The sequence below is a fragment of the Aotus nancymaae genome, unplaced genomic scaffold, assembly GCF_030222135.1.
Source record: "Aotus nancymaae isolate 86718 unplaced genomic scaffold, 86718_ANA_hifiasm-v0.15.2.pri h1tg000017l, whole genome shotgun sequence".
In the NCBI taxonomy this organism is placed as follows: Eukaryota; Metazoa; Chordata; class Mammalia; order Primates; family Aotidae; genus Aotus; species Aotus nancymaae.
In genome coordinates, this window is record NW_026988429.1 from 10,578,718 (window position 1) to 10,595,530 (window position 16,813).

At 35.9% G+C, this 16,813-nt stretch overlaps 1 protein-coding gene across 15 annotated transcripts in view; it reads left to right on the forward strand.

Moving 5' to 3' along the window:
- Positions 1-16,813, forward strand: part of DNAH6 (dynein axonemal heavy chain 6) — a 359,634-nt gene that overhangs the window by 34,693 nt on the left and 308,128 nt on the right. For all 15 annotated transcript variants that reach the window (XR_010343231.1, XR_010343232.1, XR_010343233.1 and 12 more), the window contains exons 4-6: positions 8,130-8,353; positions 11,799-11,972; positions 15,336-15,577. Coding sequence is in view for 12 of the 15 variants with exons in the window: in XM_064377854.1 (XP_064233924.1) it covers positions 8,130-8,353; positions 11,799-11,972; positions 15,336-15,577 (640 nt within the window). In the remaining 3 variants the exon portion in view is untranslated. The remainder of the gene's footprint in view (positions 1-8,129; positions 8,354-11,798; positions 11,973-15,335; positions 15,578-16,813) is intronic.

Below are 16,813 nucleotides of genomic sequence, written 5' to 3' on the forward strand. Positions count from 1 at the left end.
TTCTGGTACGTTGTGTCTTCATTCTCTTTGGTTTCAAAGAACATCTTTATTTCTGACTTCATTTCATTGTTTATCCAGTCAACATTCAAGAGTTCTTTTCTTTAAGAATGTTGAATATTGGCCCCCACTCTCTTCTGGCTTGTAGGGTTTCTGCTGAGAGATCTGCTGTGAGTCTGATGGACTTCCCTTTGTGGGTGACATGACCTTTCTCTCTGGTTGCCCTTAGCAGGGATCCTTTCTTTATCCCTGACATTTGGGAGTTTGGTTATTAAATGCCTTGAGGTAGTGTTCTTTGGATTAACTCTGCTAGGTGTACTGTAACATTTTTGTGCTTGGATGTTGATGTCTTTCTATAAGTTTGGGAAGTTCTCTGTTATTATCTCTTTAAATAAATTTTCTACCCATATCTCTTTCTCCACATCCTCTTTTAGGCCAGTAACTTTTAGAGTTGCCCTTTTGAGCCTATTTTTTAGATCCTGTAGGCATGCTTCATTGTTTTTTACTAGTATTTTTTAATTTTTTTGTCTTCTCTGTGTATTTTCAAACAGTCTGTCTTCAAGCTTACTAATTCTTTCCTCTGCTTGATGAATTCTAATATTAAAGGACTCTAATGCATTCCTCAGTATGTTATTGCATTTTTTAGCTACAGAATTTCTGATTGATGTTTTTTAATTATTTTAATCTCTTTGTTAAATTTATCTGATAGAATTCTGAATTCTTTCTCTCTGTTATCTTGAATTTCTTTGAGTTTCCCCAACACAGCTATTTTGAATTTTCTGTCTCAGAGGTCATATATCTCTGTTTCTCCGGGATTGGTTCCTGGTGCTTATTTAGTTCATTCGTTGAGGTCATGTTTTCCTGGATAATGTTGATGCTAGTACATGTTCTTCAGTGTCTGGAAATTGAAGAATTAGGTATTTATTGTAGTGTTCACTGTCGGGGCTTGTTTGTAGCCATCCTTTTTCAGAAGACTTTCTAGATATGTAAAAGGACTTGGGTGTTGTAATCTAAGCTGCGTCTGCTTGAGGGGCACCCCAAGCCCAGTAACACTGTGGTTTTTGCAGACTCATAGAGGTACCTCCTTGGTGGTCTTGGACAATATCCAGGAGTATTCTATTATATTCATCTGTATGTCTATTCTTATGACATTACCACACTGTTTTGATATTCATAGCTTTGTAGTAAGTTTTGAGATGGGAAAATGTGAGTACTGCAACTTTGTTTTTCCTTTTCAATATTATTTTGGCTACTTAAGTCCCCTTGCAATTCCACATGAATTTTAGGATTAGCTTGTCTTCTGTAAAAGACAGTTGTAGTTTTGGTAGGGATTGTATTGAATCTGTACATCAATTTGGGGAGTATTGCTATTTTAATAATAGTAAGTTTTCAGATTCATGAACACATGATGCCTTTCCATTTATATAGGTCTTACATTTCTTTCAGCAATGTTTTCTAGTTTTCAGTATGTGAGTCTGGCACTTCTTTGATTCAATTTATTCCTACATATTTTATCATTTGCAATGCTATTTTAAATAGAATTGTTTTCTATTTTTGGATTGTCCATTGCAAGAACATAGGAATGAATACAACTAACCTTTGTGTGTTGATCATGTATCCTGTGACTTTATTAAACTCATTTATTAGCTCTAATTGTATTTTGTCAATTCTTTAAGATTTTTATATAAGATAATTTCATTTATAAATATAGTTTTACTTCTTCCTTTCTAATCTGGATGCCTTTTATCTCTTTTTCTTGCCTAATTTCTCTGGCTTGAAATTTCAGTACAATATCCAATTGAAGTGGCAAGAACAGACATACTTGTTTTATTTCTAATCTTATTAGGAAAGTTTTGAGGCATTCAGCACTGAGTATGATGTTAACTATGGGTTTTTCAAATACCATTCATCAGATTGAAGATGTTTCCTCTATTCTTAGTTTGTTTAATGTTTTTATAATGAAATGGTGTTGGATTTTTATCAGATGCTTTTTTTTTCATGAATTAAGATGATCCTGCTGTCTTTTTCCCTCTTCTTCTATTAATATGATGTATTACTTTTATTGATTTTTTTATTTTGAACTACTTTTTCATTCCTGCGATGAATTGTACTTGGCCATGGTGTACAATCCTTTGAATATACTGCTGGATTCAGTTTCCTCGTATTTCTAATTTTATTTTATGTGATCAGAAAAGATATTTTATATGACTTCAAACTTTTAACATTTATTGAGACTTGTTCTGCAGCCTAACACATGGTCTATCTTGGAGAATGTTTCATGTACACTTGAAAAGAATGTGTTTTCTGTTGTTTTGGGGGTGGGACATTTTATAGATGTTTGTCAAGTATGTTTGGTTAATAGTGTTCAATTATTCTATTTCCTTATTAATCTTTTCTATAATCTCTTAGTCAAATTGGTGACTATAATGGAATACATACCATAGGCTGGATAATTTATAAAGAACAAAGATTTATATCTTACAGTTCTGGAGACTGGGAAGGCCAAAATTGAGAGGCCAGAAGCATCTGGTAAGGGACATCATGTTGCATTCGCCCATGATGGAAGATGGAAGGGCAAGAGAGTACATGAGAGAACAAGAGAGGGCCAAACTCACTTGTATAACAAACCTTCTCAATAACTACCCCACTTCCCATGAAGTCTCTGCATTAGGTCTCCATTATTACCTAATTACCTCTTATTAGGTCCCACTTCCCAACACTGTTGCATTGAGGATTAATTTTCCAACATACATACTTTTGGGGACACATCCAAACCATAGCAGTAGTTGTTTCATCATTACTGAAAGATAGAATTTTTAACTATTGTTGAATTGTCCATTTCTCCCTTCAATAATTCTGTCAGTTTGTACTTCATATATTTTGGGGCTGTGTTGTTAGGTGAATATATTTATAATTGTTATGTCTTCTTGATGGATTGATTCTTTTCAGGACCTTTATCTCTAATCACAGTGTTTGTCTTAAAGTCCATTTTTTTTAAATATTAGTATAGCCACTCCAGCTTTCTTTTCCTTAGAGTATGCATGAAATATATTTTTTCCATTATTTTATTTTCAACCTGTCTGTGTTTTTAAATCTAAAGTATGTCTCTTGTAGACAATGTGTTTTTGGGTCTTTTTTTTTTTAATTCATTCTGCCTTTTAGCTGATAAGTTTAATCAATTTCCATTTAACATAATTACTGATGAGGAAGGACCTACTTTTGATATTTTCTATTTGTTTTTCTAGGTTATTTTTCATTTCTCTCATTATTGCCTTCTTTTGTATGAGGTAGATTTTTTTAAGTGTGCCATTTTGGTTCACTTTTTATTTATTTATTTATTTTAGTTATTTTCTTAGTGTTTTCTCTATGATTACAATTAACATCTTAATTCATAATTAATTAATTTTTTTCTTCCTGTAAGTGGACAATGCTTTCTTTGTTTGCATGTCTCATATTTTTGGTTGAAAATTGGATATGTTGAATATTGTAATATGGCAACTCCGGAAATCAGATTCTCCTGTCTTCTCAGAATTTGTTGTTTCTGCTTGTTGTAGGTTGTATTTGTTTGTTGCTGACTTTTCTAAACTATTATTTAAAAACCCTATGCTTTGTCACGTGTGGTTACTGAAATCTCTAAAGTCACTGAAGTCTTACAACTTTTGTGGAAGGATGGACTTTGAGAGTTCCCTACTCTACCACTTTTGCTAATGTTATTTCCATAATTACTGTGAAATTTTATATTTTCATTATCCTTGAACATTTCATAAATATTTTTGATGTGTTCTATATTTAAGAGTTCTAATATATAATATGTTTGCCTTTTAAATCTGTTGTTTGTTCTGCTAACTCTTATTTGGAGTGGCTTGTTTTCCTGTATGTTTTTTTTTAATTGTAAATTTATATTTGGCTGAAACTAACTTGTGAGAATTCTAAGGACTCAGTGTTGATGATGGCTTTCTCTTCGTGAGTATTTTCTAGTAGCTTGCATTTTTTCCCCAGACCACATAGGTAGTATAAATTAAAAACCCAGAACTGTCTTTCTTCAGGTCTAAATCCAATTAAAAAGAAAAAGAAAAACAGAACTGGTGAGAGGGTTTTGTCTATACTTGTAAATTCTTGGGAGGAGACTATTATATTTTTAACAATTTTTAAACTGGGATCTGCAGGTAGAAATATACTGGTTTTCCTGTAGGTTTTCATCACTGCCAATTTTTTTCTAGTCCAACCTATTACTGAGGGGATAGTTCTTCCAACAGTCTCAGATGTATGTGACAACTTCAGTTTGCTCTTCCATTTTATGTAGACTCAAGCAAGGCCTAGTCTTCTATTTCTCCTCAGCATTAATCCCTGAAGGTATATGTTCTTTGTATGGGCATTTGCACTCACAGCACCCACAGCTTCCATGTTATTTATTGCTCTGGTTTCATCTGATTATTGTTTTGACTTTTGAGGATTCCCTTTTTTCTGTGAGCCCTGCAATGCAGTTGAAATTATGTGCCTTGGATTTTATCCAAATTCATAATTTTCAGAATATAGTCCACTATATATCCAGAAGCAGAATTCTATGATTCAATAATCTTGGGCTCAAATTCATATAGAAATTTAAGTTGATAGATCTGGATTTGTATCTTAGCTCTGCCACTTACTACCTCTGGAGTGACTTGGGAAAGTCACATAACCTCTTTAAGCTTCAATTTCCTATCTGTGGAGTAGGTATAATAATATCTCTAACATAAAGTTAGTGCAATGATTAGTGAAATGACACATGTCACAAATGGCCTGGTATATAAATCTTAACCTAACGCTAAAAAAATTTTAACTGATTTACTTTTACTTTTAAAGATGTGAACTTGTAAATAACCATTTGTAACCTAGTTCTATAGCTATGAAATGGGAATTTCATGTTTGTTAGAAGTGCTTAAGAGAATGAATGCAAAGTATATAGCACAGTACTTGGCACATAAGAAATAACCAATAAATTGTAACGATTATTTATAAGAACCATAAGAATAATAAGCAGGCTATACACAAAGCTGTCTACATTTATTTAGTAAGTGGTCAGTTGATAATGAAGATAACATCTTGCCACATTAAAAAAGTAGCTTGGAGAGATTTGATGAGCAGTGTTTCATATAGTAATACCTTTGTGAAACTCTATATGCCTATGTCTTCTAACCCTTCACACACACACACACACACACACACACACACACACACACTCTTAGCTTTTGGAATGCTTTCAGATCACATGGTAACACTTGTATAAAATCCAACTTAATCTAAAAAAGGGAGTCTAGGATTGAGGAGCAATAGATTTGTTTCCATTACATAAACTTTGAAGGAAACATTAAAACTTGCACTGCACATCTGAAATGAAATCTATTTTGGCGGTGTGTCTAACATTGCTTGTTGTTACAACTTTATGCTTTGATGTATTGAGTTGGCTTTGAATTTCTTTTTCCATTATTAGTTTGTATCAATGATTACATTTTACTAGCTGATTAGTTTTGTGTGTATTTTTCATCTCTGAGGAATTAATTAATCTTTATTTTGTCTACATTTGAAATTTTTCTGAATTCTTTAAATTTTTTCTAAACTGACTTTACTCTCTTGCTGTTACCGGTTTCTCATTAGGTATTGGGAGATCTGCATCCTAGTTTTGTCTTTGGAATAAATTACTCGCCCACTCTGGGCTTCAATTCCCTTGTTAATCAAATGAGGGAGTTGGATTATGTGACCTCTAATCTCCATTTTAGCTCTATCGTTGATTCTCTATGAGAATCATACCAGCATATGAAATACATACCTGCATATGTTAAGACTGAGAAGATGCAGGTTGTGAGAACCGTAATGTAAAGAACTTCACATAGAGCAAGAAACAAATATCAAGATAACAAAGAGCAACCAAAAAGAGCAAAAGAAAATGATGAGTTCCGGTGGTGATTATGTCATTTTGGAGAGCAGGTTGAAAACTGGAGCTCGGCCATCTGGTGTAAGAATTCGTCGAGGCAGATAAAAGAATTTCTTCTCCTGATCAGTAACTGGGATAAGGCATCTTGAGTAAGCAACAGGCACTGACCTTCAATGGGGTCGCTCCATACAACATTAGCGACAGTCATTTGGGAACTTAAGTGAGACTAAATGCCATAATAAGATCCAGGATCTGCTTTGGTAGAAAGGGTATGGGAACCAAGTAATATGGGCTCATCCTATGCCTGATACTAAGGTCACCTTCCAAGTGGAAAAGAACATTAGTTGGAAGGTCACAGTGGAGTTTGAGGGAAGAAGAGACCACATTTCTTGAGCCTTGGGACACTCGTGAGGAGGTCGGCGGGTAGGACAGGGATGCAGAGTGGTTGTTCCCTTGGAGAGTGGGACCTCATCTGTCTACACAACTCACATTCCTCTCCTGCAATTCTCCACTCTTTCGGATAAATTTATATTAAAGTGCATGTCAAGTCTTAAGCTTCTTGAAGGAAAACAGAAAAGAGATTCCTGTAGGAGGCTGAGATGGGTGCGAGTGGTCGATAAGCAAAGAAACAAACAAAATTAACAACCTCCTTTGGCTGCACTGGCTACACCTCCTGCACAGTATTCAAATTCCAGCGCAGAGACGGAACCGGGCTGTGCGGACTCTCCACCAATCAACGACGTAGGAAATGTTTCGGAGACACTAATTGGTTCGATTACCTGGCGCGCTTCTGAACCGAAAGTTGTGGCTGGTTGCGGCGTTGCCTGGCAACATGTTACTCAGTGGCGCTGTGCATCTGTAAAGGCCAGGTGGTCGCTAGGCAACGGGAAACGTTAACCGCTACCTAGGACTTTCTACTCCCAACGAGGCGTTTCTCTCTCTAGAGACCCTCAGCAGCGATTGCTCTATTCTAACTTGGTGAGTCCTGGGAACTGAGCCTTGGCTTTGGGCTCTGATTTCTGGGCCAGAAACAAAGCCTGGCTTTCAGAGAACATAAGGAAAGGCTCAAAGAGGCAGAGAAAGTCACTGCAAACGCATTTCAGTGATTGCCTCCTATCTGCTTATCATTTTAGAGGGGTGGAAAGTAAGCAATAGTGATATCAAGAGACTTGTCCAAGATCTCACTCTGAGTAGTCAAGTCTGGACCTGCGCTGTTAAATACAGTAATCATTAGACCTCACGTGGCTAGTCTGAATTGAAATGTGCTCATATATAAAAAAAACACACTGGATTTTGAAGGCGTGGTACCAAAAGATAAAATAAAATATCACTATAATTTTTATATTGTGTGTTCAAATGATTACATTTTGGATATGGTAAATAAAACACATTATTAAAATTAATTTCACCTGTTTCTCTTTTAAAAATGCTATTACTTGAAAAATTCAAATTGCATACAAAGCTCTCATGTTTCTATTGGCCAGCCCTGATCTATATAAAACCTAGGTCTGCCAACATCTGATTCAAGACCTCTTGTGCTAACACTATTTTGAAAGGTGTTTCAAAGTATATCCACCCATCTAATGGGGTGGAAGTGTCCGTGGTGGTGGTGGAAGTGCAAGACCATTACAAAAGGCTTATATTTCTAGTGTTTTAGTACCTTGCTACTCAGTGTATGAATCAGAACCTTCATTTTAACAAGCTCTGCAAGTGATTCTCCTGCACGTTAAAGCTCCAGAAGCCCTGTGTCAGAAATTAGCCCTCAATTCTTTTTTCCCCCCCTTCTTTTTTTCTTGAATACCTATACTGTATTTTTCAGACCGTGTGTATTAGAATTAGCTGCATTTTTAACAAGCTCCCAGGAGATGAGAAACAATGATCTCAATACTAATTGCATTTCCTTTCATCCTTCTAAATCTAGACCAGTGTGGTCCCCAGATCAGCAGCAGCAGCAGCATCACCCAAGAAATTGTAAGAAATGCAAATTCCTGGGTTCCACCCCAGCTACAGGGGTTCTTGAAGCCCAGGCACAGTTTCTAGTTTTTTATTCCTTTGGTTCAAATCCTCTGTTTGGGAAGACTGGGGTAACTTTGATGGGTTTTATTTGAGAACAGCGAGCAAATTCAATGCTTCCTAGTCCTTAAGTCCCTCTCCACTAGCCTCCTTCCCCAATCTTTTTGATCTACTTTTAATTTTTTTTTTCTCACCCCATCCTTTCCAGGAGTAACGATGACTTTTCAGGCCACAGATAGTGAATCTGACCTGACAAATACTGAAGAGTATGCAGAAAATTCTGCACTTCCAAGACTGAATAACATAAAAGCCAAAGGAAGAGTGACATCCACTGAAAATGAATCTGATACACGGATCCTAACATTTAGTCACATTACAAAAGCTCAGGAGAAGACAAGAAAACAACAGCAGCCTAAAAAACTAGAGCCTTTGGTAAGTTCAAAAACCATTGTTTTAGCCTCTGTAGCCACAGAGGAAGTTCCAAAATTGCTTTGGAGGATGGAAGTCATTTCTAGACTCTGAATTGACAAAGAAGGAATGAAAGCTAAAAGATAAGAACTTTTTATGAAGTTGTAAATATGGTAAATATTTATTCAACAAATATTTAGTTCTAGGTACTGTTTAAGTTAAAGGATTCAGTGGCAAAGTTTTTGGGCAGCTAAGTCCTCTCTAGGATTATGTACAATACAGATACTTAACTATGTATGCTTTAAGACTCTTTTAGATATTAGGGTACCATTTAACACTGGAAAATCTAGTAAACATGTTATATTTAGACATATAGTTTTATTATTTTCAACATACATGCCTTTGTCTTTAAAAAATTGTGTGCATGTTGAAAATACTTAATTTTTAGAAACCATTTATGCCCTTGGATAATTATAAATGTATGTAAAGGAGCTGTGAAAGGGAAAAAAAATAAAAAGTGAAAGTTCTCCTCTCCACCCTTAGACATTAGCTACCATCATTAGTGTGTGCCCTTCAGACTGTTTTATGTTTATTCAAATATTTTTGCATATATATTTGTGTTTATAAACATAGACAGTTTTAAAGTAAGATTATACAATGCATACTGATCTTCTAGGTGCTTATTTCACTTAATCATATAGAAATATTTCTCATCCTTGCATGTAGAGCTGTCTTTTCTAACCGCTGCACTGTACTTTGTTGCATAGAGGTACCATAACACAGTACTGATTAACTGGTCTCATATTGATGTGAGTTCAAGTAATTTCCTTTTTGTTTTTGTTTTGTTTTTTTTTGGTTTTGTTTATTTTGTTTTTATTTTGCTACTTCAGATAATGCTGTGTTGAATGGCGTCTTTGTACATATCAAGGTGCATTCCTAGAAATGGTATCTTTAGGTTATATGTACATTTTTAATTTCAAAAAAAATTACCCGATTGCCCTCTAAAAATGTACTTTTTCACCTACAGTGTATGAGAGGACCTGTTTACTCACACCTTTGCCAAACCTGGTGCTATCAGTTTTTTTTAAAATTTTTGCTAGACTGATATGTTAAAAATGGCATCACATTGTTATAATTTGCATCTTATTAATGAAGTTAGGTATATTTTCATTTATTCATCACCACATATATTACTTATTTTGTGGATTATCTGTTCATAACCTTTGTCCACTTTAAGTTGTCTTTATCTTGCTTATTTTTAAGTTTTAAAAAATATGGATATTAATCCTTATTTTATTGCTTCTCAAACTTAAGTTTGAGTACTGATTTCTCTTGAAGGAAAGCATTCGTAATCCATCATGCTAATTTGTTATTTTTTATTTAATGTTACTTTATGTGAAAAAAAATTATGCCAAGAATTAATTCTAATTGTTAATAAACAAATTGACACCTTAAATACAAAGAAAATACAAAACCAATACAAACGGAATCAACACAAAATGCAAAGTCGCTATTGTTGTCGGTTTAACACTGCACCTCCATTTGCACGGTGGATGTGGCACTGACTGCTGCCCTCCTCTTCCCCAGGGTTCAGTGTGCCTGGGCCACCACATGTGTGGGGCACCAAGTCCACCTTCCCATTTTGCTCCCATGGAATTAGTGTGAAACTTTTTACATCTATTTCTCTCTGACATATTTGCCTTCACTTACCAGCCTGGCCAAGATGGTGATACCTCGTCTCTACTAAATAAATAAAAATTAGCTGGGCATGGTGGCGGGTGCCTATAATCCCAGCCACTCAGGAGGCTGAGGCAGAGAATTGTTTGAACCCAGGAGACAGAGGTTGCAGTGAGCCGAGATTGTGCCACTGCACTGCAAAATGGGTGACAGTACAAGATTCCATCTCAAAAAAAAAAAAGTGTATCATTAACTGTTGATCATTAAAGTTGTTCAACTTGTCACCAGTGTCATCCACTCATGTATGTTAAAAGTTTGTTTGTTATGTGCCTCCTCTGTGCCAGGGTTTGAGTCATGCTCTGAGGAAGGAACAAAGCAAATGAACAAAGCAGACAGGATTCCTGTTGACATTCTAGTAATTCTAACAATTTCATCTAGTGATAGTAACTATTAAGAAAATAAGCCAAACGCAGTGGCTCATGCCTGTAATCCCAGCACTTTGGGAGGTGAAGGGAAAGGATCGTTGAGCCCAGGAGGTCGAGGCTGCAGTGAGCTATGAATATACCACTGCACTCCAGCCTGGGTGACAGAGCAAGATCCTGTCTCTAAGAAAAGAAAAGAACACACAGAATGTGGTAGACACTAAGAAGAGACTACTTCAGATTGGGTGACTAGAAAGGTCTCTCTGAGGAGATGTTATCTGAACAAGTCCCAGCCAACAGCCTGTATCAACTGCCAGACATCTGCAATTTAGGTAGAGCTTGCCTCTACTCCACTGGGCACCAGCTAATAGTCTTTTCTTTTTGTATTTAGTACTTTTCTTTTCAAGATCTCTTCTAAGGCAGATCTAGTGGTAATGAAATCTCTCAACATATGCTTATTTGTTTTCCTTACTCATTTCAGTAGGTTTCAGAGAAGGGTTTTCCAAATGTGCATTTATCTTAACATCATATTTATAGATCATTGTTTGGTCTCCATGAAGTCACCCTGTGTAAACAGACAACTTTTCTTCTTCTTCTCAACTTGTGATTCTGGTCTCTATTCCTTTTTAGCACTATTAGGTAACTTAGATCTCCCTCATCTCTGTAGCACCAGCTAGGCTTTTCCTTTCTTCAGTGAGTCGCTCAAAAGGGATTTTCATCTGAAACCAAAGGCAGTTTACCTGAAAAGTTAACTGCTTTTCTTTACTTAATCTCAAGCCTTTATTTCTTATCCCAGTATATGAGAGACTAGCTATCATGATTAAACTCATAATGCTTAGTAACTAAAAGCCATTATAATGAAATATTCACTTTATTATGTTAAAAGCTGGGGGTTTTATTGCCATAGTTTTCAGTTAGATAGCTTAAGATAATGCCACCTATTTTTTTTTAGATCTTCTATAAGTTATGGCTATGAGAAGTGATTGATGATTTTGGGGATTGATGATTTTGGTGGGAGGATTGTGCACTTCTTCCCACAGTAGAGTATTAATAAATGATGGGGGTTTGTAATGGACAATTAGGGAGTATATGATTTCATACTTCTGAGCCTTTTCTGTTGTAATTTATTCTTGTAAGTATTCATTGATAATTTGAAGTATAAAATTAATGGAATCTAGGTAGAAAAGTCTTACTTAAGCAATAGGCCAGGGACAGGCAATGGTGGTAGTTACTATTAGGACTGTGTCTTTCACAGGAAATTAGTCCAAGGAGATCGATTTCCAACAGGAAAAGGAGTCCAAAGGTAGTGAAAAATGAAACAAGTTTATATGAATGTTAAAAAGATTAACACGTCTCTCTATTTCCCAAAGCCAGTGCTAAAAGTCTACCAAGATCGTAAAAAGCCAAAATACATAAATGAACAGAATCGATCTCAATTAATGACTTCCGGAATCATTAAAGATCCAGTAAGCATAGCAAAAATAAGTTCTGTTACATCATCTACTCGGTTTCTTGAGCAGGAAGATGCTATGAAAAAAATACAGGTATAATATTAAAATAGTTAATTGATTCTTTTAACTTAATTTTGTTTTGTATAGCATTGCTAACATGCTTTTAACTCATAAAAATAGTAGCAAAGTCATTTTCTATTAAGTTGCATAATGAGTTTGGGGAATATGACATTTTTTCATTCTTCCTGTTTAAGGAAAACTCTTACAGTGGAGGAAATCATAAAGGAAACTTTCAGCATCTGTACAGTGCCTTCTGACCTTCTTTTGCATGATAAAGAAGACATAATAGTATTTTGAATGTTTTAACTTTTTTGAAATTTTCATCATTTTTACCAAAAATGGGAATCTTTGAAGACCCTGGTGAAGGGTAATAAAATGGAGACTAAGCCAGCTAGAAAGACAACTTGTGTAGCTGGTGAGAGTTGCAGAGTGGAGACAGGTGGATCATCTGAGGTCAGGAGTTCGAGACCAGCCTGACCAACATGGTGAAACCCTGTCTCTACTAAAAATACAAAAATTAGCTGGATATGGTGGCACATGCCTGTAATCCCAGCTACTTGGAAGGCTGAGGCAGGAGAATCACTTGAACCCAGGAGGCGGAGGTTGCAGTGAGCCTAGATTACTCCATTGCACTCCAGCCTGGATGGCATAATGAAACTCCATCTCCAAAAAAAAAAAGAAAGAAAGAAAGAAAGAAAAGAAATGGTAGCTTGGGGAAGAAATCACCAGAGCTTGCGTTTAAATGAATATCTATAGATAATTAAAGAAAAAAACAGTAAGGGGAGAGAATATGAAGGGCATATCTACAGTAAAGATACCAATAGAGCCAAGATTTCTCTGAGCTTTTGGTTGAGAGGATCCTTTGACAGTCACACATTTAATTGCTGGTTTGGCTCCAAGCTTTGGGTTAGAAGTGCTAGATGTGCACAATTGAGGACAAGGTCTATCCTCAAGGATTTCAGAGTCTAGAGGTATGTAGGTGGACAAGTGAGCACTCAGCACAGAGGAGTATAAGAGCTCTCCTTGGTTGTTTAAGGTACAAAATAATGAAAAACTAAATAAAAAGGACTCTTACACCTGGCCATTGGGGGGCCAGTCAGTGAATAAAAGCTACCCTTGGGAGTTACACTAAGTTGAGAAAAAGGTGTGGAAAGTTAATGGGATAGATAAGGTGGGAGAGGTGGGAGCTTGAGGAGAAGATAGATGGACAGGAGCTTACTTTGGGTTTGGGTGAGATCATCCTGAAAGAATGAAATCATATGAAGAATTATATGGAAATTACAAAACCTCACTTACTATGGTGTCAGTGAAGTGGAGACAGAGGGAGCTCTTTCTCCAGAAAAGATCTGAGCCAGGAAAGATTTGATTGCCTGTAAATTAATTCATTTGCCGTAAAGAGGGCTTCAAGAATTTGAATTTTAAAAAAAGGAGGGAAATTGTACAGACATCTGGATGAAAGTGGGGCTGAAAAGGAATGTTAGGCTGTGAGCTATGATTTTTGGTTGTAGCTGTCACTCAGTGAAGAATTCAGTAAAGAGGAATTAAAGAGAAATATGGAAAAGGGGATTTTTACATAAAGTAAAAAAGATATTTATTCTGAGAAAAAGGTAACTTTTTCAGATATTGATTTATCAGTATGAGTTTCAAATAAAAATGCAACAAGGAGGATTTCTGGGAGATAAAGGAAGGCAGAAAGGAATGAAGTTGGAAGCCTCTGTTAATTAAGAAAGAAATTGACTTTCAAATTATACTGGACATCCGTCAGAGAGGAGTACTACAGACATTGTACATTTTATGAATAAATGCTTTCTTTAATTCCCACCCCCAAATCTGAACCTATGTTAATGCTAAAGTTGTGAATCACATTTTCCCACTGAGTTACATAATGAGAAATTAGTGCTCAGAGGAAAATATGTAACCCTGTTATGGAACACGTCTTCCACTTAGAATGCAGTAAGACTTTTTAAAAACTAGAACAAATAAAATAAATGCATTTTCTGTTAAAACAGTAATACTTTAGTCTCATAAAAATACTAAAGTGGATTAGCCCTTGTTGCAACATTGAAATAAGGTGATATACGTTTTCTCTGGTTCAGGTTTGGCCTATTCATTCACAGAAGAGAACAGTGCCATTGCTGCCATCCCTGGCCAAGAATTCAAAGACATATTTTATTTGCCTTTTAAGTTCAAAGATGTGTTTCCTTCAGCTCTGAACTTGTTGTTAGGCTTCTCTCCAACTGCTATTCAATAGAGTATATTTAATCAGAGATGGGGTGTAATGTTCCCTATGAGTACAAATTTTCTGGAGAAGTTGTTCCACAGAGCTTGTAGCAATAAATCCCTGCAGAAATGGCAGCCTCTGCCAGCTATGTTAATAGGCAATAAAATACTCATGCATATATTTACAGTAATTATTCAACAAAGCAGGTCCACTATGGTGACTTTTATCTTAAAGCCAGTTACTCCTACACTGTCAGAGAGGCAAGGTGATGACCTTTGGAGTTAGTGTCAAATTTCTTCAAACACAATGATTAACCTCCTCCATGAGAGCAACAGATGTGAGTGATGCCACCCAAGTTTTCTGGGGGCGGGGGTGAGTGGCACTGAGAGCACAGACTGTGAAGCCCAGAGAGTAGTACAAAGCTGGAGTGTGTGGACATGGCAGGGTGGAACTCAGCCTTGCTGTTCCAAGTGTAGTCCATGGTCAGCAGGATCCATATCCAGGAGAGCAGGTTAGAAAGGCAGAACCTCAGGCTCCACCCTAGCTGTACTGAATAAAAATCTGCATTTTAATAAGAACCCCAGGTAATTCACTGCACATTTAAAGTTTGAGAAGCACTGGTATAAGGAACAAGCAATATTAGTTAATAAAATCAATGCCTCTCTAAGGCTATCATATAATTATTCCCAATACTCAATATAACCACCCCTCATATTCACAAAGAAGTGAAGTTATTATGAGTTATGATAACAGCTGTCCAAGACTTCACTCGCTGAAGAGCATCAAGGTTGTTGGAACAGATGGGGAGGTTGAGAGGAGAGGCCCCAGAGAAGATAGATGCAGAGCAATCAAGCAAGGAGGGTGGAGTGCTCCCAAGAATATCAAAGACCAGGTAATATTTTGATGTAATAAACATTGAGTTAAAGGAGAGGAGAAGGCAATAGGAGCTGACAACTGGGACTGCTTTGTGGGAAAAGGATGGGTATCTGCATAGGCAGTAATGAGGAAGAATATCGCTCCCTAACAATGGTTTGAAAATTTTGAGTGACAAGACGCTTGCCTTTGAGGCCTAGACATCTCATGCAATATGGCAATTAGTCCTTGAGGGACATATTTTGTCACTCTTGAGTGTGTACAAAGACTTATTTTTTTTTTCAAAAATTGGCTTTGTTTAGATTTATCAGCCCTCTCCTCCTAAATTGTCACGTACCAGTATTGGAAGAAGAGGTCTCTTCAGGACTAGATCTTCAGCTTACCCTAAGTACACTTTCCACGACCGAGAAGAAGTTATTAAAGCCAACATTCGTAATCCCTTGCAAATCATTAAAATAATACGTGAAAATGAAGATCTTGGATTTCTTTATATGATCCCTGCAGTGTCAAGATCATCCATTGAATATGATGCATATAATCTAAAGTGAGTTATTTTTATGAAACAATTTCTTTAACATAAAAATTACAAATAAGATTGCACATATTATTCATAATTGATTGACTATTAATGATAAAAATCAAATATAATTTTGGTTATCATCAAATGATAAATTAATCCTAATCGCAACAATTATATATTTTTTTATTTATATTCCCTTTATCCATTTAGAAACATTAACCATCTTATCTGTATTATTGAGCTTCTCATATATTTATGCAATGTTATGCCATATATTTTTAATCAGTATTACAAACATATTTTTGATACTTTATAATTACTGAGAAAAGAGGATGGCAATATATAAAAAGTAGGTGCTGCACGATTTGTTTTTCATGTTATTTCATCTTTATAGAGTAGAAGTAAGGATTTTTTAATAAAATGATCTTGATAACTTAGGATATTCGTATAGATGAATAAAATACACACACTTCCTCTGTGTTGTTGCGACACATTTGTTGTTGATACAATTTGAAGTCACATAATTATGAGACTGCAAGTTGCTTTAAAGTAAAAAGTTTTAATCAAAATTTAAAATGATAGATTTGTTGTAAATCTTAAAGAGCCTAACAGGAGTGAACAATAACTTGTAGGAAGAACAGAAATGCTTGTGAAAGTGCAATCATTCAGCAAAATTTGTTGAGCATGATCTCTGTAATAGAAACTGTTTTACGTGCTTGAGACACATTAGTAAACCATCCATATCAAAATTGTTGCACTCATGGAACTGACATTTTAGCAGAGGATGACAATAATAAACCGTACATGAGTAAATTATGTAGAATACTAAAATGTGATAAATATTGGAGAAAATAAATAGAGATAAAGAGGATTGGGAGTGCTGAGGAAGAGGTTGTGAATTAACTGGGTTGATCAGGGTGGGCCTCATTGAGAAGCTGGCGTTTGAATGAGGACTTGAAAGAGAAGGAATGAATTATGTGCTAGTGCAGTTATGAGCATTCCAGGCAGCAGGAAGTGAATACAAACGTCCTGAAGTGCAAGTAGACCTGACATGCTCAAGGGACAAAGAGGAGGCTGGTGTGACTACAGTAGAGTGAACAAGAGATAAAGGATATATCATGATGAGTGATAAGAAATATGGAAGGCAGCAAATCACACTGCCATGTGTATACCTATGCAACAATCTTGCATTTTCTTCACATGTACCCCAAAACCTAAAATGCAATAAAAAAAGTAAATAAATCCGAAACACTGTAAAAA